This window comes from Petromyzon marinus, chromosome 49, assembly GCF_048934315.1.
Source record: "Petromyzon marinus isolate PM22_M1 ecotype Great Lakes invasive population chromosome 49, UKy_Petmar_22M1.pri1.0, whole genome shotgun sequence".
Taxonomy (NCBI): domain Eukaryota; kingdom Metazoa; phylum Chordata; class Hyperoartia; order Petromyzontiformes; family Petromyzontidae; genus Petromyzon; species Petromyzon marinus.
In genome coordinates this window covers 3368130-3391870 of record NC_133715.1, presented here as the reverse complement: position 1 = coordinate 3391870, position 23741 = coordinate 3368130, and the positions used below count along the sequence as shown (strand labels likewise).

Here is a 23741-nt window from a genome sequence, read left to right as displayed (position 1 = left end):
TTCTTTCGGTAAAGTCACGTAGAATGAGAATACAATAATCAATTGATAAAATAAAATAACACAATAAAATTCTCACGACGTTTCGGCCACAACACAAGCGGCCTTCATCAGGTGAAGGGACGAGACTGTCTGGAGGACAGCGCTGGAGCGAACACAGCCAAGCCCAGACCGCTTAAAGGTCAAAGAAGATTGCGTAAATATAAATGTGATTACAACCAGCCTGATGATGCTAGTTTGTAATGCCCGGCGAAACATCGTACTCGAATTGTGAATGTTGTGTGTTTACTCTTCAACACACCGGTGTGCTGAACTCGTAACAGAGTAGCATGTTTTTGTTTACTTGTCAAGCCTTACTAATTAGCTCTGTTGGGTGTTGGTGGGTTTCACAACACATTTATATTTGGGCGATCTAACCCACAAAAAATCTGTTATGGATAATAGTTGTAGTCTGCACTTAACACTGTGGGGATTAATTAATTGGCACATGAATACAGTATTTTCCTAATGGTAGCTAATGAGCAGCAGACACGCCCTTCAATAATCAAAAACTTTTTCTACCAAATGAACTCGTTTGTATTAAAATTAAACTTTAACTGGCTGGCACAATGCATTATGGGTGGAACTGTTCGTTTTAACGAGGTTTGTGAAGCCATTATTAGCATAATCTACTGAGTGATGCAGTCCTGATTGCAGTTCTCATTTCAACAGGGGTTAGACAAACTCTCTGTAGAAACCAAACCTCCACACCACTCTGACTATGTAACGACCAAACCCAACCCATTTAGTTTCCTAACTATTCATGCATAAACATTTTGCCGTCATTTCTGTCTCTCCCATAAATTGGCTGCTGCTGCTGCTGCTTTCACCAGAGACCAAGGTGTTGACTCTGACGCAGCCGTCAAACCCCACGTGACCCCACATGTCCTCACTCCTGAGCACAATCGCAGAACTGTCATGGTCCATATCACGTGTAGTCATGTGGACGTATGCCATGTAAATATTAATAATGTTCAATTTTTCTCTCTAGATTTACTACTATGCAGATGCTCAGACCACACAGACCACTTTTCCGGACGGTTTGGAGATTCTGCAGTTCCCGGACAATCAGATCGGTGAGTTTTACATTACTGATGATGAGCCCGATGATATTTCCTTTGAAACAGAATGTTGTCGCTTGGGTTCCTCACCTGAACTTATAACAGGGAACTACATTTCACCAGTTCTCAAGGTCCCGCTGTCATCTGTCATCAGCAACAGAGGTCTCTGGTGTATTGTCTTCATTCCAGTTCCATTTAAGCCTTCTTTTCACCCGGACTCAAGTCTGTTTCTTTCCTCTGATTCCGGCTGCCCCATCCTCAAAACAAACTAGCTTGTTATCAAGATAAAGACTCAATCACAGCCAAAGCCATTGATGCCCCCACACCTCCATTAAACTACTAAAAAAATAACTTTTTATTTTGCTAGGTAAGGCCCACTGAGCTATATAGCTCTTTTTCAGAAGCAACCTGGCCACAAATGATAGCTTAACAAAGTGGCTTATCACGTGCAAATGTCTAGCATTCAAATACTCTTAATCGCATTTTTCTAAATGTGGAGGGAAAAACCGGAGGACCCGGAGAAAAATCCACATGACCACGGGTAGAACATGCAAACTCCAAATATACAGCAGGCGTCAGGGTCTGGATCGAACTCAATCTCCTGTATACCAGGCGAGGCAGTTAACATCTCGCCACCGTGGCACCCATCGCCAAAGCCGTTGATCCCACTACACCTCATCGCCAACACTCTCAGATGCTGCAGCTACTGCACAGTAGGTATGCAGTGGCCTTGTTACTTCTCCCCTGAACTCCTGCCATCAGTACAACTTAACATCTGGGATCATGGCTCCTTCTCGCCAGCCTCCGACTGCCCTTTGTGATCTTTTTTTTCCCCCCATAGCTGTTTTGTTTTAATAAAGGCAGCCCAACAGACGAGGTACGATGCTCAATCTTTCTCCCATTCAAGTTACCTCTTTGTAAAATCACAAGTCCTTTATTCAAACAGGGGCGTGTTCCGCTCCTGATACAATTCCTTGAATGCTCGTGAATATTAATGTTTTTTTGTGGTCACAGCTTGACATGAACTGTAGTGTTTGATGGAAAGTCAATGAAGATAAACCATCTGCTGCGTTTACTTACATACATGATAGCAATAACGCAGTTGACCCATGAAGGCTTTTTTTACAATGCGTTAATTTATTTTTTAAAGTTTAACTTGGGAGTGGCTTCTCAATCAAGGAGCCTTTGTTACTCAACCCGTGGCACCTGGGTTGTATGTACAGTGTGCATGTTGAACGTCTTTCACACTGTGCGTAGCCAACCGTGCTCATCGGAGGCGCGATTATGACTCAACACCCGGGTCGCCCGCTTTACCTCCCCCCCCCATGTGAGCCTTTACCACGCCACATGGCCTGGCACGTGTGCCATGGTGACCAAGCCCCCACTTGAGGTCCCCGCCTAATTCTGCTGCTGCTGCTGTTGTTGTTGCTTGGTGCTGCTGCGAATGCTGCTGCTGCTACTGTCGCTGCCGCTTGTTGCTGCTGCTGTTGCTGCTGCTGCTGCTACTGTTGCTGCTGCTTGTTGTCGCTGCTGTTGCTTTTTTCGCTTGCTGTCGCTGCTGTTGCTGCTTCTCCTGTGGATGCTGCTGCTGCTGCTGTTGCTGCTTCGCCTGCTGCTTGTGTACATGCAGAGAAACACTACCCGGACGGAAGCAAGGAGATCGTGTTTCCAGACCAGACCGTGAAGCACCTGCATGTGGACGGGCGCGAGGAGACGATCTGTCCAGATGGCACCGTCGTTCACACTCAGCCGTGAGACAAACCCCCTCACCTCCACATTCGCCTACGGTCGCCAGCGTCACTGCTAGCACCCAACCAGGCCTGGTCGATCGTCGCCATTGCTGGCCTGCCATTACGGTTCCATTCATAGCATCGAGTACGATTCCTAGCTGGTCATGGAACGAGGAGTATTTTGGTGGGGGCATGGACCGCGTGGAGCCCAGCATGGCATTCGGGCAATGCCAGTAATTTAAAAAAAATTTGCAATGTGAGATGCCTTGTAGTTGAAATAAACTAAAACTATTGAACTATTTTTATTTTACCAGGTAAGGCACCCACTGAGCTATACGGCTCTTTTTCAGAAGCGACCTGGCTATCGCAAATAGAAGCTCAACAAAGTAGCTCATCGCGTGGAAATGTATGGCAGCCAAATGCCCTTAAGTGCATGTTTCTAAATGTGGAGAGAAAAACTGCAGGACCTGGAGAAAAAAAATTCACGTGACCACACTGTGAGAACAAGCAAACCCCCAAGCATACAGGCGTCAGGGTCGCGATCGAACCCCAACCACCTCTTGTATACCCGGCGGGACAGTTAACATCTCGCCGCCGTGGTGCAATGCTAACGGTCGCAGCGCTGCGTTTGTTGACTTGGCGTTCGCGTTCGTCGCCCTCGCAGCAACGGCGACCGCGAGATGGAGTTTGCGGACGGGCAACGCGAGGTGCACACGGCGCGCTACAAGCGGCGTGAGTACCCAGACGGCACCGTCAAGACGGTGTTTCCCGACGGCCGCCAGGAGACACGTTACGCCTCGGGGCGCCTGCGTCTCAAGGACAGCGCCGGCAACATCGTCTTCGACGGCACCGATGCCAACCGCGATTAGCGCGGGTTTGGCTACGTGCGGCGCGGGGGGAGAAGTTGCAACGTGCGCACGTACGTTCGCGGTGGCCCACCGTGCCTGGCTCAAGCCCCGTCACGTGAGCTGGGCCGGTGGCATGCCGTGGCACGATGGGCCAAGTTTTGTGGCGCGCTGTGGCGGTGCCGGTTGGTGCTGCTTCCTGCTCTCTGGCACAGTGGCATGCCGCGGAAAGCTCTGGCATGCTTTGGTACGTCACGGTACACCGAGCAAGCCGTGGCACACTGAAAATGGTCACGGTTATAGACACGGTTAAAACGCAATCTGATACAGAGGCATCATCTCATACAATTAAAGTAAAACCTTCGACCGATCTCTTTCAAAATGCTCAATGCATCCACTCAGGCACATGCTAATTCAGATCGGCTCATCTCATCCAAGACAGATCCCGAACCCTTGACACATTTATTCCCACAAGCCTTTTGTCATATTCCATACAGATCTTTTGACTCATCTGAAATTGGTTCCTTGTCTAAAGCAATAGAACAGTAGTTCTGAACTTCCCACCCACATAGCCTGCCTATAGCAGGGCACAGAAGGGCATTGTTTTTTTTTTAAGTCTACCACCACCCGGCAGAGTACACTCGCTGAAACCGATGTATGAAGAAGAAGAAGGTGAAGAAGAAGAAGGTGAAGAAGAAAAATAACCCCACTGGCACATTTGTTTAAAAATGTTTTTTTTTATTATAATAATAATAGTGATGCAATAGTTGTGCCCATTTCTGTCGTGCCTTTTGTCAAAGAGCCAGCACACGGTGCCTTATCGCGTGCCGAGTTGTACGTCACATTGCACTGCAGCTCCTCGATTGGGATTGCAAAACTTGGCGGCAACCTCCCGACAAAGAGCCTTGAGACTCGGGGCGAGGCTTTCACGGCTGAACCAAGCCGAACAAAAACTAACGACGATACAATATTCAACCGTGAGCCACGGCTTCCTCATCTCGTATAAGCCGTGCTCGCTGAAGGAATGACAACGTGACTTAAGATCAAAGAAGGGCAATCGTGAATGTGTCATAAAAGATGGCTTCAGAATTCAGGCGCTAATTTGGCAGATGTCTGCGTTGCGGGTGTCCGCCAGAGAGGGTGGCGAGGCTATGAAGGAGGCCCGAGTCGGCCGATCCTCTTGTGCCTGAGATGGGTCAGTAAGGGTTCGTGAGTTTCACGTAACATTCAGGTTCAAGTCCGTGGGATTGCTTTACACATGAGTATCAAGAGTTTGATATGTAGGTATGCATTCCTTCGCTGGAAATCGATGCATATATTTTTTTACAGAACAAGCTGCTTATCAGTGACTGTTCATTCACGATATGATTACAGCTGAACTTGGGTTCATTGTATGCAAACAGATTAGTCGAGTGTATAAATGAGGTCACAGTGTGTCCCTGTTTGAAACGAGCATGAGGCAGAGCCCGTGTCTGCTGCTGGTCTTGAGCCAATGTTGCCTCTGGAGGATGACCACTGCGACGATGGGTTAAGCCAGGAGCTGGCAACGAAAACAACGGGGTGAGTTAATTTGTTTCGAATTCTGTAAATGACAAAACAAAAAAAACATTTCGAGAGGAGCCGCAATGCGATGTGAACACGAGACGGCGCTCCTTCATAAATAACGTCACGAAACAGTTCCTTGAGTAGCCGCATGTGGCCCTGGAGCCGCAGGCTGCCGACCCCTACCCATGGTGAAATGGACTTCCATGGTCAGGGGGTCAGCAATCAAAATAACAAGTAGACCCTTTGGCTTTTCTGTAAAGTCACGTAGAAATAATAAAAAAATAAAATTATATAATAGCATACGACGTTTCGATCGCAACACAAGCAATCATCATCAGGTAGAGGAAACGCATAACCGCAGATATATATATACACAGACCTTAAGTAGGGGGAATTAACACAGATATACCAGGGGATAGTGTGATGTTCCGGTCTCTCTGTATCCCCTGGTATATCTGTGTTAATTCCCCCTACTTAAGGTCTGTGTATATATCTCTGCGGTTATGTGTTTCCTCTACCTGATGCTGATTGCTTGTGTTGCGATCGAAATGTCGTATGCTATCATAGAATTTTATTTTGTATTATTTCTCCGTGACTTTACCGAAAAACCAAAGAGTTAATACCTGCAGCCACGAAAGCGCCCAATCAAGTTATGACAAGAAGAGCCAATTTTCTTTCCCCGGATTTCAAGAGCCGCGCCTGCACTCCTCCGAGAGCCACGGCACCTGGCTCCGGAGGCGCAGGCTGCTGGCCCCTTGGGTCACGCTGATCCCCCCAAATAAAATAGAGCGCTCATTCTGCCCGATTGTGAGCGGGGAGCGGCCTGCCACAGCGCCACCTGAGCTGCCAGCTGCGTTGTCATTATCTACGGAAAAATCTGCCTCTGATCACGTTCGCAGTCTTCAGGGCGTGCGATCCGGAAGATTGTGCCGATATTTGTTTGCGAGTAAAATCTAACACTGTCTTTTTTTTTTTTCTTCCCCCAAACATTTTTTTTATTGTAATGTTAATGCTCGCATATATTCAGTGCTTGCCGCTGCGGAGCAGTCAAGCAGAGATGCCTCCTCGGTCGTTAAAATGCCGAAGCTTGATGTGTTTTTTGGACCAATGCGCACGGCTGGTCCAATCTTTGTAGAACTTTGGGATTTTCCCACGCAATGATGGGAGATCATGCTATTGGCAGTTGTTTACACTGACAGGCAACGTACAGTTAGCTCAGTCAGATCATCACAATTGGCCAATAACGGAGAGGCAAGACCACGTGCAGTTTCTGGACACGATTTGAAGGCAAACGCACGGTGGATGGATTCGGAATTAAAGATTTCCTGCACATCCAATTATCACGGTTGGCTATGTACGGTGCTAAAGAAGTTCAACGTACGTACACTATCAGTCATCCTTCCACCCTGCTACAGAGTAATGTTTGACGCGCGACGGTAAAGCCGATCTTTTTAATTCTCAAAGCTGGACTTTCGTGACTGCAGGGATTCATATTCTTGGTTCTTTCGGTAAAGTCACGTAGAAGGGAAATAATACAATAATAAAAAATAAATTCTCACGACGTTTCGATTGCAACACAAGAAATTATCATCAGGTGTGAAATTTCTTGCTGTGGTTTTTCACACCTGATGATGATTGCTTGTGTTGCAATCGAAACGTTATAATTGTATTATTTTATTATTTCCCTTCTCCGTGACTTTACCGAAGGAACCAAGAATGTGAATGTTTTTGTTGTGCGTGATGGGTGATCAGGCTGAGATAATGTAACTACACTTGAGAACCAGGTTTAATCTCAGTCCACTGCCTGGATTCGAACCCATGCTAGCATGCGTGCCAGGTTAGAACTGATGTCTTAAGTCACCTGGCCACTGTGAGGAATCCGTTCTTTTGTTAAGTTGGTCAAGTAGCTGCAGATGTCCCCGTAACCCCATCACATACAACATCCAGAAATCTAAAAACATTGCTGCTCACGCCATTCAGTGCAGGTATGGAATAATAATCAGTGGTACTATTAATTCAGAATCAGAATATTTATACTGGAAGAATCTGATGAGCTATAAAGCTCTTTATCACAGATGTCCGCTTGGGGCGGGTAAGAACGTTACAACAACAAACAGTTACAAAAACACGATAGGCGTGCAAAGTGCAAGAAAGGTAAACAATTCACCCAGACACACACAAAATACAACTAATCCATCCCCATCCTAGCAGACAAAGCCCACTGAGTTATTAAATCATTTTTTTTAAAACGACCTGGCCACAAATGATAGCTCAACAAAGTGGCACCATCATTTGGACATTTAGAGCAGCAAAAAAAAATCTAAATAGTCTAAACCGGAGAAATAAAATCCACGCGGCCACGGGGAGAGAGACACGCAAACTCCAAATATATAGCAGCAGGCGTCGGGGTCAGGATCGAATCCCCGACCTAATTGGTGTACATGTCAGAATTTAGTCATGCCAGTACCTATCAGCCCCTGGCTTCGGGAACGGCCAACCCGACACATGTTTAAAACAATGAACCCGCACCTACTTTTCAGAGACATTTAGAGGCCCACCTCTTAACACGGCCGGATAAATAACACGATCATTATCTTCTTTGGAAATACCACAGTGTAGGCAGTCCCAACGAATCGCAAATCAGATGATGACCCGTATGTCTATGATATTTTAAGATTGTAAACAGTTGTGTTGCTTATTCCATCGTTCTTCATTCATTTTCAGAGGGGGGGAGGGGGGGCACTTTCGTCGATAAGACATCATCAGTGTGAGAGCCGCCACACATTTGAAATCGTTGAGGGTTTGATAGCAGCACGATGATGATGATAGGGGTGTTTTGACCATTTGTGTATTGTCAGGGGCCGCACTAAAGGCCACCAGTCGGCCGCCGTTGGCCGCGCGGGCCTTGCGATGAAGAGCTCTGGCTTATTCAGTCGAAATGCTGGTCGTGTTGCAAGGGGCGTTACCTACGGCACCTGCAAGCTGTGTGAATGGTTTGCACCCTGGACTCGCAATTCACAGGTCTCCGTGTCTGACTCAACCTCCCAGCGAGGCAGCGGAAACAATGGGGGTCAGATTTCTCTCCACCTCACCCTCCACCTCGCCCTCCACCCAACCATTGCCTCTGACCAACCAGTGGCATAAATGAGTTCGCCGAAGCATAGTCAATCGGCAGGCCTCCGTGTGGTGGGGGTAAACTGTGGTGACGCCTACCTCTTAGGCCCATTGTCCAATTGTCCCCTCGAGAGCTCCTTCGAGTGGGTGAGGCCCGTCTGGCCAGCAGTGGCATGAGGACGCAGTTGCAGGGCTGCACAATTATCGTACCTACAAGGATTCCACGGCCACTACATTCAAACATTCGTGATGAAGGCTGATCTGTTTTTTTTACAATAATTTTTTAAGTATGTATGTCCGGTACGTACTTATGGGCTTGTAATGTATTTATGCAAGTATGGGCCAGTGAGTTCTGAGAACTGTGTACAATGAATATGCATGAAATTATTATTGATTTTCAATTACAGTTACATTGCTTATGAATGAGATTTTTTTTTCTGGTCTGTACTTAGAACATGGTGATTTAGGATGACATCGGCTAGCGCTTGGTTGACCAGACTAGAGAAAAGCTAGCCACTGTGAAGTGGAGCTCTGGCTTCGGGAATATATTACTCCGTGGACATTAGGGGGTATCCATGGATGGCCTAATATAAACCCATGGGCTTTGTTTCCACCAAAAGGTTGCTCCATGCCGTGCCATATTAAGGCGAACCCAAAAGTATGCACATGACTGATTATAAATTATTTGTATGGTAAATCATCATCTCTATGATTAATCCATTGTTCAATGAACGCCTCCCAAAGCCACCACCATCTAACAATGTAATAACCAACCCCTAGCACCTGCACGTACAAAATATTCTTCTTGCATGCACATTATAAGCGCATGCACACATCCTTATGGACACCGTGTAAGTACTGATGTGCACGCACACTGCACGTACTTGCGCGCGCGCTCAATACGTGAGTGTAGGACCACCACGCCAACCCCCTGAGCAACCCGAATGCCACTCCAGCATCTCGTTACTCCACATCCCCAGCCGTTCATTCCAATCTGGTGATTATCAAACAGTAGCCCAGAATCTCGCATATATCTCTAAATAAGCTCAAGCCTCCCGTAAATCAGCTGACGTATTTGGTCACCCCCCCACTCTGAATCTCTCCCCGGCCCTTAATTAAAAAAAAACACTGCTCACTTCTGCTCCCGCATTTCCTGCTGTGTTCCCTCTCCTCTCATCACCATCTGCGGTGGCGAGATGTTAACTCCTTCGCCTGGTATACAGGCGGTCGTGAGTTCGATCACGACCCTGACGCTGGTATATTTGGAGTTTGCACGTTCTCCCCGTGGTCGCATTCATCTTTCTCTGGGTCCCCCCCCCCCCCCCCCCCGCGGTTTCTCTCCACATTTAGAAACATGCATTTAGAGTATTTGCTTGCTATAAATGTCCACATGATAAGCAACTGAGTTCCGATATCATTTGTGGCCAGGCCGCCTTACATGGTAAATAAAATAGTAGTTTAGTTTTATAGCACACATCTTGGCCCGGTTATTACTTATATCTCCCTGTCCAACGCGTCTTTCTTCCTTCTGCTAAATCTTGAGCCCTTACCCTCTTGCCTTGGGGATTTTTGTCTTGGCATCCTTTCCCATTCCTTTCGCTTTTCCCATACATTACATCTCTTGACTCTACTCCTCTTCCCATGACGTGCGACGGGGTTTTTAATCCGAATCAAAAATTATTCCTCGTGGTTTTTTTATGGGAAAAAAAACTTTTTACCTATTAACCAAAATGCTGTGGTGGGTCAATTCTTTGTGGTATGTTTGTGCGTGTATTGCTCTTTTGTACAGACACGTTTTGTGAAAGTGTTGATGTGCTTTTGCCCAGGAGGGTCTTGCTGAGGCTTGATACTTTGAGAAAGTTTGTTCTTGGGACCGTTTGGTCAGCGGTCGGTATATTAGATGCGTGCCTTTTTCTTTTTTTACATCTGGGAGGGAGCCACAGTGGCCAGACGAAATCCTCACAGAGCCGTAGATAAATCTTAAAACTTCACACGAGCAACCTGTGGAACTTCTGCCAACATGCAACGTGTCACCGTCACATGCGACCTTATAGAAGAGAACGTGAATGCCTTGGCAAAGCGGCGGGTCAACAAGAGACTTCAATCGCCGTGAGAAATACAAAAACAGTGCTGTGCTTATACTTTTACAAAGTTCTCGGAGCTGAAATCACTTTTACACGTGTGCCTTAAAGTGTGCGGTGTTGATATGAATATTAAGGTTTTTTTAAATCTTTAAACTGTGAAAAGGGGCCTTGATATTTTAAGGGGCAAAATTGCGTGTTATTTTTTTGTAAATAAAGATTTGTTTTTTGTGTTTTGTTTATCTGTGGCTTTAGTGAACAATAAAGCATGGCATTGCCATTTAATGGCATTCCCACCAATCTGCTCTGATGTCCGCGCCCTAACGTCACACAAGTTTCGAGTCCCATCTGCACCTCCGATTAGCACGGTTGGCCACGCATGGTGCAAAATAAGTTCTACATACATTAAAGTCCGTAATGAAGGTGAGTTAAATCGCATAAATATAAATGCATCTTTAAACCCGCCCCTACCCGACAGCCAATTAGTAAGGTGTGTCACATAAACAAAACGTCGATTAGTGACTAGTTCAGCACACTGGTGTGTCGGAGAGTAAACCCACAACATGTACAATTTGAGTACGAAATTTAACTGCTGATTACAACCAACTCCATCAAGATATTAACCAGAATTGTGAATAGCATCAATAAACTAGTTCCTCGTTTCCACGGACCTCACAAACTTCTAGACGTCATCGTGGCCCCAAGCCGTTGATGCCACCCAAATCTCGTCGCCAACGCTCCCTTACCCACCACCAAATCCTGCAGCAGCTGCTGCTATCGTCAGGAGAAGTATCTGCCCTTAAAGAGAAACGTTACCAAACCCTGACGCTTTGCTCGCTTATGGTTTTCAACACAAACGCCATTGAGTGAAAACCGGTAAACATCTTCCCTGATATGACCAACAGCGTCGGAACTAAAACAGTCCCCGCCTCCCCTTGCAAAATTAGCATTACGATGCATTTTGCTTTCAGCCAGTGGTAGTGCAATCCCCGCTTGTTGCAGAGGTTGACGGTTGGAATCCAGCGGCCGCCCTGGTTAGTGCTATGGATGTATTAACCAACAAACCGCACGCTGTCTGCTTCATAGTGACGTTTCCGTGACGTAATTCGCAAGAATAGGTCGTGGTTACAATTTTTTGCCAAGTTTCATAATTACTCCACAGGGAACACGCATTGCTATCGTCGCCCCCGACTGGTTAAATCAGTGCTGTGTGTAACGTGTGGGGGCAGTGAGCCTCCAGCAGGCAAGGGGCCGTCCATAAATGATGTCACGCGATTTTGGACGATTTTTGACCCTCGTCACACAGCGTCACGAAGAGTCAGACCACCCCTCAAATATGACGTCACGCCCCTCCCACAAAAATAAAACATGAATCAAATCGCTTTAAACTATTGTCATTGTAGTGCGTATTTAACGTGGCGCTGCACTCTGATGTTGTAAGAGAAAACATCAAAAAGTCTAATTGAGTAGAACGTGTTTATATTTATTTAAAGTTGCGCATTTTGATGTGACGTCACATTTCTCAACCCCCCCCCCTCCTCGTCACACATCGTCACAAATATCTGACACCCCCCTCCAGGTGCGTGACGTCATTTATGGACGGCCCCCAAGGCCGACTGAGTTGTATTGTAGCTTTGTTTCAGAAGCGACGTGACCATCACAGATGATAGCTCGACTAAGTGGCTTATCACGTAGAATTGTACAGCAGACAAATACCCTAAACCTACGTTTTTAAAAGTGGAAGGAAAAAAACCGGAAGACCCTGAGGAAAATCCACGTGACCACGGGGCGAGAGACACACAAACGTGATGATGAGAGACACACAAACTCCAAATACACAGCAGAAGCAGCAGCAGGCGTCAGGGTTGTAATCGAACTCCACGACCTCCTGCATACCAGGCGAGGTAGTTAACATCTCATAGCCACCGTGATGATGATGAGAGAGAGACACGCAAACTCCAAATATACAGCAGCAGCAGGCGTCAGGGTTGTAATCGAACCCACGGCCTCCTGTATACCTGGCGAGGTCGTTAACATTTCGCCACCGTGGCGATATCATAACATAGCAGCTCTTCATGCAGATCATCCCCGGGCTTTGGTATTCATTTACAAGTGGGCGTTTTGTAGGTCACCACTAGAATTGATGATGGCTGATGGTCGAGAGTAGAGTGAGAGCGGCAGTCAAAGGAGTATGTCGGGGCGCGACGTCCACCCCCTCCACTCCCCCCTCCTCCCCGTCGGCCGCCTCTCGCCGGGCCCCCGCCGATCGGGTCATCGCCCCCCCCCCCCCGCGCCAGCGCCCTCTCTGAGGGGCATAGCTAAGTGGCTGGCTCACAACCGCCCGGGGTTATCCCGCACACGCCCACGTACACCACCACAAAGCGAACGCGGTGGCGTGCACGCACGCGCGCCCCTACAGGCGCTTATTTCCCACACACGCGCGTACTCACGAGCGCCCCTACAGGCGCTTATTTCCCACACACGCGCGTACTCACGAGCGCCCCTACAGGCGCTTATTTTGCGCAAAGCGAGCGCTAAAAGGCTGCGTGAATTTGTGCACGCGCCTCGCCGTTCATGCCGGTGTTCCTGGGTAAACACGCGCGAGCGTCGGCGCACCCCGCCCCCGCCTTAATACTCGTGTTGAGGCGTAAATGATGACTCGGAGGAGGATCTTCATGTAGGGGCTTGCGCCAGTTGTTTTATTAAAGACCTCTCTTCACACGCGACTCCGTGTACTGCACAATCACTGCCTAGACTCCACACCCCAGGGGTAGGGTACTGGGGATTCACTAGCACCCACAGGCTACGCTAGCCTGGTGCCAATTTCCCCCTACCCCGAGGTCCCATCGCTCCCCCAGGGGTAGGTTACTGGGGAGGTCCCTAGCACACCCGCAGGCTACCCTAGCCTGGTACCAATTTCCCCCTACGCTGGGTCCCGACTTCCACCCTTCACGTTCCCAGACTCTCCAGACGATCCTGAACACGTGACGGGTTCCAGCTTAAATACCCCAGGGGGGACATCACGTTACCGTGCCTGCCCCCTGTGCATGACGTCACCATTCGTGACGTCATCGTACCAGAGAGCGAGCGTGACACGACGTCACTAGCTACTAGTGACGTCACGCACGCGCGCGCCTCGCACCCACACTCAAATTACCAACGCCACACCGACGCTGCCGCCCTGCGCTCGGTCTCCCGTGCACACCGTCTCCCCGCGAAGACGCACCACACACAAATCACAGACACCACGCCGAGGTTCTACCCACACACACAGAAATCACACTGCACCGATACTCTGTACTAAAAGTGTATTAACGGCGCACATACACACGACCTGGAGGGGGGAGGGGTCAGACATTTGTGACGATGTGTGACGAGGTGGGGGGAGGGAGGTGTTTGAGAAATGTGACGTCACATCAAAATGCGTAACTTTAAATAAATATAGACAACACGTTCTACTTAATTAGACTTTTTAATAAATGTTTTCTCCTACAACATCAGAGTGCAGCGACACATTAAATACGCACTACAATCACAATAGTTTAAGGCGATTTGAAGCATGCTTTATATTTTTTTTGTGGGGGGGGAAGAGCTTTGTGACGTCATATTTGAGGGGGGTCTGACTTTTTGTAACGTCATGTGACGAAGGGGGGGAGGTGACTGGTTCATCTGAACAAACTGTCAAATCGCTCTCCGTGGTGCTAACGTTAAAAAAAAACCGCCACTTTTTTCAAATTTTCTTGCTGTGGTTTTCACACCTGATGATGATTGCTGGTGTTGCAGTCGAAACGTCGTGAGAATTTAATTGTTTTATATTTTAATTATTTTATTGTTTCCCATCTCCGTGGTGACTTTACCGAAAGAACCAAGAATATGAATCCCTGCAGTCACGAAAGCTTTAAATAAAAAAAAATCGGATTCTTTTTTTCTGCCCGTATTGAAACTGGCTGTACGCCGTATGGACCTGAAAACTCAATTTCCCTGTACCAGAATACGGGTAAACCGTATGGGTTGACAGCGCTGTTTCAACGTGGCCTCAAAGTGCACCTAGCCTGGCACAGGCGGCGTGGTAACGTCACCGTCACGTCGTGGCGAACGGCTGTGTGTGTGTTTGTGTCTGCGCGCATGCACACGCACGTGCGTGTTTGATGTTTACGTATTCCAGGTCCTTTCGGTAAAGTCGCGTAAATAGAAAACGAAATAAATAATTTTTGTTTAAATAAATATAATACACTTAATTTAAAAAAATACAATAAAAAATATAATAAATAACAAAATAATAATTTTAAAACAATAAAATCAAAAAACCCACGACGTTTCGATCGCAACACAAGCGGTCTTGGATGTACGCGCGCGGGGAGCGGTGGCGCAGCGGTTAGCGCACTGCGCCACTGAACCGCGCGCAAACCCCGAGTTCGACTCCCGCTCGCAGTCACCAGAAACGCTGATGTCGATATTTATTTATTTAGTTTTACATCTAAATAATCACAACACGCACGCGATGCCATCCCCAACCTATGGGAGCTCTCCCCTCGCTTTGACACTCGCGAGCTGACGTCACCCGGCGCTGTCAACAGAGAAGAGGAGGGGGGAGAAGAGGAGGAGGAGGAGAGAAGAGGGCGGGGAGGAGGGAGAGAAGAGGAGGAGGAGAGGGAGAGGAGGAGGAGAGGGAGGGGAGGAGGAGAGGGAGAGGAGGAGGAGAGGGAGAGGAGGAGGAGAGGGAGAAGAGGGCGGGGAGGAGGAGGAGAGGGGAGGGAGGGACGCGCGCGCTCCTTCCCCTACTGCTGCTTTGTCCGGGCGAGAAGGGCCATCTATATAAGCAGGAGGAGGACGAGGAGGTAGAGAGGTAGAGAGAGAGGTAGACACAGATAGACACAGATAGACAGAGAGAGACAGAGAGAGACAGAGAGAGAGAGAGAGACAGAGAGAGGTAGAGAGACAGAGAGAGGTAGAGAGAGACACAGATAGACAGAGACACAGAGAGACAGATAGACACAGAGAGACAGATAGACACAGATAGACAGACAGACAGAGAGAGAGAGACAGACAGAGAGAGAGGTAGAGAGAGACAGAGAGAGGTAGAGAGACAGAGAGAGGTAGAGAGAGACACAGATAGACACAGAGAGACAGATAGACACAGAGAGACAGATAGACACAGATAGACAGAGAGAGAGAGATGGCCACGACTGTGCAGCTGGGCCGAGCCCTGCAGCAAGCGGCGCGCTGGGGACTGCTGCGGGGCGCAGTGCGGGCGGTGCCGGGTGCCGGGCAACAGCGAGCCGGTGTGTACACGTGTGTGTGTGTGTGTACACGTGAGTGTGTGTGTGTACACGTGTGTGTGTACACGTGTTAGTGTGTGTGTACACGTGTGTGTGTGTGTGTACACGTGTTAGTGTGTGTGTACACGTGTGTGTGTGTACACGTGTGTGTGTGTACACGTGTGTGTGTGTACACGTGTGTGTGTGTACACGTGTGTGTGTGTGTACACGTGTTAGTGTGTGTGTACACGTGTGTGTGTGTACACGTGTGTGTGTGTACACGTGTGTGTGTTTACACGTGTGTGTGTGTGTGTACACGTGTGTGTGTGTACACGTGTGTGTACACGTGTGTGTGTGTACACGTGAGTGTGTGTGTACACGTGAGTGTGTGTGTACACGTGAGTGTGTGTGTACACGTGTACACGTGGGTGTGTGTGTGTACACGTGGGTGTGTGTACACGTGTGTGTGTGTACACGTGAGTGTGTGTGTACACGTGAGTGTGTGTGTACACGTGTACACGTGGGTGTGTGTGTGTACACGTGGGTGTGTGTACACGTGGGTGTGTGTGTACACGTGTGTGTGTGTACACGTGTGTGTGTGTACACGTGTGTGTGTACACGTGTGTGTGTGTGTACACGTGTGTGTGTGTACACGTGTGTGTGTGTGTACACGTGTGTGTGTGTGTTTACACGTGTGTGTGTGTGTGTACACACGTGTGTGTGTGTGTACACACGTGAGTGTACATTCACGTGTACCCGTGAGTGTGCGTGTTTGTTTATGTGTGCGTGTATGTGCGTGTGTGTTTATGTGTGTACGTATGTCTGTGTGTGTGTGGGTGCATGCACGTGTGGGTCTATGCACGTGTGGGTCTATGCACGTGTGGGTCTATGCACGTGCGTGCCGTGTGCATGGGCGTGTGCATGTGTGTGCGGTTGACTGTGTGATTGCGCGTGTGCGTCCGTGCATTCATGCATGTGTGCATGTATGTGTGGGTGCATGTCTTTGTGTGCGTGTGGGTGTATGCATATGAGTGTGTGTTTGTGTGTACGCCTTTGGGTGCGCGTGTGTGTGTGTATGTGGGGAGCGATAGTGTAGCGGTTAGCGCGCTGCGCTATGAACCTGGCGACCCGGGTTCGATTTCCGCTCACGGCCAACACCAGTGACGATTATCTGAACCGGTCCCGGGCCTCCCCTAGGTCGACTCAGCCTCAAATGAGTACCTGGTGCGGTGTGTAAACATTGCCACTAGGGAGACAAAGGCGGTCGGGCGTGGTGCTGGCCACCCACCCCCTCGTGTACCGTTCCGGCCTTCATAGGTGCTCGCTAACAGCACTTGCCCCTACAGTCTGTTAAGGCTATATGGGGGATCTTTGTCTTTGTATTGCTGTTTACGTGATTGTGTTCGTGTGTGGGGAACGCTGACGCGGCGATTATGACACCGACGATCCGAGTTCGATTCCCGCTCATAGTCACCACCCGCTCGTGACAAATATCTAAACCGGTCACCTGGTAATACCTGGTGCGCGAAATAGAGAAATAGAGATCCACATTAGGGTGGCCGGGCGTGGTGCTTGGCCACCCACACCTCTCGTGTGCCGCAGACAGCCCTTGCCCCGATAGTCTGTTACAGGGGTCATCTTCGTGCTTTGTATGAAGACGGCGTTCACCGCATCGGCGCGCGCTTTCACATGCGATTCTGCGGCCGTCTGGAACGCTCTTCCTTCCGATATTAGGATGCCGCTGGAGCTATGCGCTTTGAAATCATCGTCGAGATTGTAAACTCATTTCTTTGGAATTGCTATTTGTTGTTTAGTTTGTTGTCCTTCCCCCGCACCACCGATTAGCACGGTTGGCTACGTACGGTGCGAAAGACGTTCAACATACACACATACATGCATGCATTAATGCATTACGCACTGCGTACATCACAGTAGTGTGTGTGTCTTTGTCTTTGTGAGTGACGATTATCTGAACCGGTCCTGGGCCTCCCCTAGGTCGACGCAGACTCAAATGAGCACTTGCCCCAACGGTCTGTTAAGGCTATACGGGGGGTCTTTGTCTTTGTGATACCACAGTCAATTCTCTCCACTGGTGCTACCGATCGGACTTGAGAACCCGAGTTCGATTCCCAGGCATGAACAACATCTAAACCCGACGTGTGCCCCCTCTAGGTAGACTCGGCGGTAAATTAGCTCTAGATGTAGTCTATAAACAATAGGTTACTCTACAGTACTCGGGAGCTGGGAGTTGTCAGTGAGAAAAACAAGCATTACCTTGCGTGTCCACGTGGTCGACCTTAACACGTGCTCGCTAATGGAACTTGCACATAATAATAATTGCTAAATTGCAACGCGGACAGTATTTGCTCACTCTCCAGGACAGACAGAATGAGAGAAATTAACTCGCAGGCGGCGAGGATGAACCACAAGGCAAGTGGGACCGCAGCAGCCAGGCGGTGAGCTGGCGCCAACAATTTCCCAAGCTCTGCGGTCCTCTATATATCTCTCTCGATATATTAAGATGAGCTCAGCCAAGTAATGAGTGTTTATGTATGGGAGGAAACCAGAAACAGCCAGAGAAAACCCACGCGTGCGAGGGCGCAACACTCGATCCCGTACGGCACAGGCTATACCGCCGTCCCATGGCAGATCCAGGGTTATGCCACCTCCTCGAACGCCCACGGGGAGGGAGATTCACAATATTATAGAGATCCACACCGTGGCCTGCAAGGGGTCTGGGTGTGTGTGGTGTGTAGGGAGCGGTGGTGCAGCGGTTAGCGTGCTGCGCTACGAACCCGGCCACCAGAATTCGATTCCTGCTCACTGTCAACACCAGTGACGATTATCTAAACCGGTCCTGGGTCTCCTCTAGGTTGATTCAGCCTCAAATCAGTACCTGGCGTGGTGTGTAAACATCACCACTGGGGAGACAAAGGCGGCCGGGCGCGGTGTTGGCCACCCACCCCCTCGTGTGCCGTGCCCGGCCTTCATAGGTGCTCGCTAACAGCACTTGCCCCCAACGACCTGTTAAGGCTACACGGGGGGATCTTTGTGTCCCGTGGGGAGCGGTGGTGTCGTGATAAGCTCACTGAACCCGGCCACCCGAGTTCAATTCCCGCTCGTGACCGAGACCAGATAACAGTGTCGTGGGCCTCCCCTAGGTCGACTCGGCCTCGGTGTGTGCGTTCGCTCGAGCGCCCCTCTGTGCGAAGCGTTGGCTCCAAGACCTCGTGTCCACGACCCAGCGGGGGAAGCCGGCCGCCTTGAATCGCCAGCGGGACCTGGACGGGCCCGGCCCCAGGTTACGTTGACCCGGCCTCAAGTTGACAACCTCGTGAGACGGATGTGCTCACTCTTTACACCAAGCCGCGCATTCGCGTTAATTCACGATAACCTTCAAAAGAGTACTCGTCTCAAAAAAAATATAAACAAGAGAAAACTGGTGATAGTCCATGGCCTTTCTTCATGTCAGAATATTTGTTTCTATTGGAGGAATGCGATGAGCTTTAAAGCTCTCTTTTTTTTCCCACACATGTCTAGTAGGGGCTGGTCACGTGGTGTCAACAATAACAATACAACAACACACGATGGAAGTAAACAAAACAGGTTTGGCTTTTAAGATTTTATTTTGAATCGGGTAAAAAATCCGTCGGGCAATAAATGCTAATTTTCGCGATGGGGATCCTGGTTACCGAGGTTACCCTAGTTACCCTGGTTACCCTGGTTACCGAAACATGGTGACAGCAGCAACAACAACAACAACCATGAAAATAATCCACAAACAACTATACAGAATCAGAAATATTCATTTAGCCTGCAGGAGGAATCTCTAACTTGATTTGCAGCTTTCGTGACTGCAGAAATTACTCTTTGGTTCTTTCGGTAAAGTCACGTAGAAAGAAAATAAATTAAATAATAGAATACGACGTTTCGATTGCAACACAAGCAACCGTCATCAGGTATAAAACAAACCTAGTAAACTTAGAAATATAATGCAATACAACACAGAGAGTCGACTAACACAACAGTCAACACCCTACCTGGTTGATTACGTTCTTCCTAAGATTGTTAAATTTGAGAGAGAGGCAAAACACAGACACGGAGACACACAGACAGACAAGCAGAGAGAGACAACACAGAGACACACAGAGAGAGACACACAACATAGACACACAGAGACACAGAGAGAGAGACACAAAGACACACAGAGAGACACACAACATAGTCACACAGACTCAGAGAGACAGAGACACACAGAGAGACACACAACATAGACACACAGACAGACACATAAGCAGAGAGAGATAACACAGAGACACACAGAGAGAGACACACACATAGACACACAGAGAGAGACAACACAGAGACACACAGAGAGAGACACAGAGAGAGACAACACAGAGACTCACACATAGACACACAGAGAGAGACAACACAGACACACACAGAGACACACAGAGAGAGACAACACAGAGACACACAGAGAGAGACACGCACAGAGACACACAGAGAGAGACACACACATAGACACACAGAGAGACACACAGACACACAGAGAGAGAGACACACAGAGACACACAGAGAGAGACACACAATAGACACACACAGAGAGAGAGACACACAGAGAGGGACACACAACATAGACACACAGACAGACACATAAGCAGAGAGAGATAACACAAAGACACACAGAGAGAGACACACAGAGACACACAGACAGACACACAGAGAGAGACACACACAGAGACACACAGAGAGAGACACACAGAGAGAGACAACAGAGAGAGACACACACAGAGACACAGAGAGAGACACACACACATAGACACACAGAGAGACACACAACATAGACACACAAGCAGAGAGAGACACACACATAGACACAAAGAGAGAGACACACACAGAGACACGCAGAGAGACACACAACATAGACACAGAGAGAGAGAGACACACAGACACAGACAGAGAGACACACACAGAGACACACACAGAGAGACACACACAGAGACATGCAGAGAGAGACACACACAGAGACACACAGAGAGAGACACACAGAGAGAGGCACACAACATAGACACACAGAGAGAGACACACAACATAGACACGCAGAGAGAGACACACAACATAGACACACACAGAGACACACAGAGAGAGACACACAACATAGACACACAGAGAGAGACACACAACATAGACACACAGAGAGACACACACATAGACACACAGATAGAGACACACACACAGACACACAGAGAGAGACAACACAGACACACAAGCAGAGAGAGACAACACAGAGACACACAGAGAGAGACAACGCAGATACACAGGGCGAGACACACAGAGAGAGACACACAGAGAGACAGACAGAGAGACACACACAGAGAGACAACACAGATACACACAGAGAGACACACAACATAGACACAGAGAGAGGGACAACAGAGAGAGAGACACACAACATAGACACACACAGAGACACAGAGAGAGACACACAGAGAGAGACACAACATAGACACAGAGAGAGACACACAACATAGACACACAGAGAGAGACACACAGAGACACACAGAGAGAGACAACATAGACACACAGAGAGACACACACACAGAGAGACACACACACAGACACAGAGAGAGACAACATAGATACATACAGAGAGACACACAACATAGACACACACAGAGACACACAGAGAGAGACACACACAGAGACACACAGAGAGAGACACAGACAGAGACACACACAGAGACACACAGAGAGAGACACACAACATAGACACACAGAGATAGACACACAGAGATAGACACACAGAGACACACAGAGAGAGACACACAACATAGACACACAGAGAGACACACACAGAGACACACAGACACATAAGCAGAGAGAGATAACACAGAGACACAGAGAGAGAGAGAGACACACAGAGAGAGAGACAACAGAGAGAGACACACACAGAGACACACAGAGAGACACACACACATAGACACACAGAGAGACACACAACATAGACACACAAGCAGAGAGAGACACACACAGACACACAGAAAGACACACAACATAGACACAGAGAGAGACACACAGACACACACAGAGAGACACACACAGAGACACACAGAGAGAGACACACACAGAGACACGCAGAGAGAGAGACACACACAGAGAGAGAGACAACACAGAGACACACAGAGAGAGACACAACATAGATACACAGAGAGAGACACACAACAGACACACACAGAGAGACACACACAGAGACACACAGAGAGAGAGAGAGAGACACAGAGAGAGAGACACAGAGAGAGAGACACACAGAGAGAGACACAGAGAGAGACACAGAGAGAGACACAGAGAGAGACACACACAGAGACACACACAGAGAGACACACACAGACACAGAGAGAGACACACAACATAGACACACAGAGAGAGACACACAACATAGACACACACAGAGAGACACACAACATAGACACACAGAGAGAGACACACAGAGACACAGAGAGAGACACACAACATAGACACAACAACAACAACCGCCATTCGCTACTAAGTGGCGGTGACGTCACCACGACGCTTGTGCCAGGCCATGTGCACCTTGAGGCCACGTGAAGTGTCGAACACCCGCTGGCAGGTCACGGGGCAGACCCAGGTGCCACGGGTCGACTGACTGAGATGACTGGCTGATGCACCACCTGTGCCCCCTACTGTGCCAACCTGCTGTGCTTTAGCCACCCGGCGCTCCGCTCGTTGTTGTGAGCGTCGCTCCTCCGCCCTCCGTTGTTGTTGGAGGGCGACTGCCTCCAACTGCCCAGTAGCAGCGTCCTTCACGAGCCTCCTCCACAGAGGCCGATCTTGACACCGCTGGTACCAGTCATCGGCAAGTCAACTCAGCTCCACGTCCTCCTGTACCACATCACTCCATCTCTTCTCTAGCCCGTGCAGCACCCGTTTAGCCCCCTCGATCCGGCCGAACAAAAGATGTTTAGGCATGCGGTGGGTGGGCATGCGGGCTACATGACCCAGAGACACACACTGAGACACACACAGAGACGCACACAGAGAGACACACCCAGAGAGAGAGAGAGACACACACAGAAAGACACACCCACACAGAGAGAGACACACACACAAAGTGACACAGAGAGGCACACATTCACACAAAGAGACAAAGAGAGAGAGGCATACAGGGAGACAGAGAGAGAGACAAACCGAGGGACACACACACAGAGACACACAGAGAGACACAAACACAACATCACAGCCAGTTATAGTCTGATACAAAAACGAGAGCCACCGCCACATCGAGGGAAAGGGGGCAACGTTGGCTTTGTTAGACATTTAGGCCGTTAAAGTAAATACATTTAACTTGGTAATGTAATTCAGAGAGTCGGAAAAAACCGCTGACAATGGCAGGTAGGATGGAAACATCAACAACCAGTTGTTGACAGCTGGGTTGACAGCTGTGAACATCTTAACACCTATTCATATTCTTGGTTCTTTCGGTAAAGTCACGTAGAAGGGAAACAATAAAATAATTAAAATATAAAACAATACAATTCTCACGACGTTTCGACTGCAACACAAGCAATCATCATCAGGTGTGAAAACCACAGCAAGAAAATTTGAAAAAGTGGCCGTTATTTTAACGTTAGCACCACGGAGAGCGATTTGGCAGTTATTCAGATGAACGAGTCCATATATGTTCGGGAAAGAGGAGGGGGGAGACGAAAATAATGGATGCGGTCTGAAAGCCACTGTAAGCGTGAACAATCAATTAAGACCCGAAATGGTTGATCAAATCCTTCCAATGATTGCTAAGCCAGAATCAATCTTCTAGGTTGAAACTGTCTCTGTGTTTGTATATGTGGATAGCCTCATGAACGAATCTCTCATGGTAGCCAGATGGTTTGCAAAGAACCTCTGTCTTGGAGAAGTCAATGTCATGTGAGCCTACTGAATTATAACAGTGATCTGCCACGGCCGAGGTGTTGGTCCTACCGTGTTTTAGGTCTGCTTTGTGTTCACGAATGCGGTCTGAGACATGTCGTTTGGTTTCTCCAATGTAACT

At 48.5% G+C, this 23741-nt stretch overlaps 2 protein-coding genes across 3 annotated transcripts in view; both read left to right on the top strand.

The window, feature by feature from the left end:
• Positions 1–10712, top strand: part of LOC116952968 (centrosomal P4.1-associated protein-like) — a 39864-nt gene extending 29152 nt beyond the window's left edge. Inside the window, exons 16-18 of the mRNA XM_076074553.1 lie at positions 1028–1112; positions 2728–2848; positions 3492–10712. Coding sequence (XP_075930668.1) covers positions 1028–1112; positions 2728–2848; positions 3492–3696 — 411 coding nt within the window. The 3' untranslated portion in view covers positions 3697–10712. The remainder of the gene's footprint in view (positions 1–1027; positions 1113–2727; positions 2849–3491) is intronic.
• Positions 10713–15149: 4437 nt separating this feature from the next.
• LOC116952912 (thiosulfate sulfurtransferase/rhodanese-like domain-containing protein 3) overlaps positions 15150–23741 on the top strand; it is a 33546-nt gene continuing 24954 nt past the window's right edge. Inside the window, exons 1-2 of one of the 2 annotated variants that reach the window (XM_076074583.1) lie at positions 15151–15258; positions 15357–15694. In XM_076074583.1, the coding sequence (XP_075930698.1) occupies positions 15589–15694 (106 nt within the window). In that variant the 5' untranslated portion in view covers positions 15151–15258; positions 15357–15588. Of the gene's footprint in view, positions 15695–23741 lie in introns of both variants that reach the window. The other variant, XM_032972613.2, reaches the window with a different exon arrangement.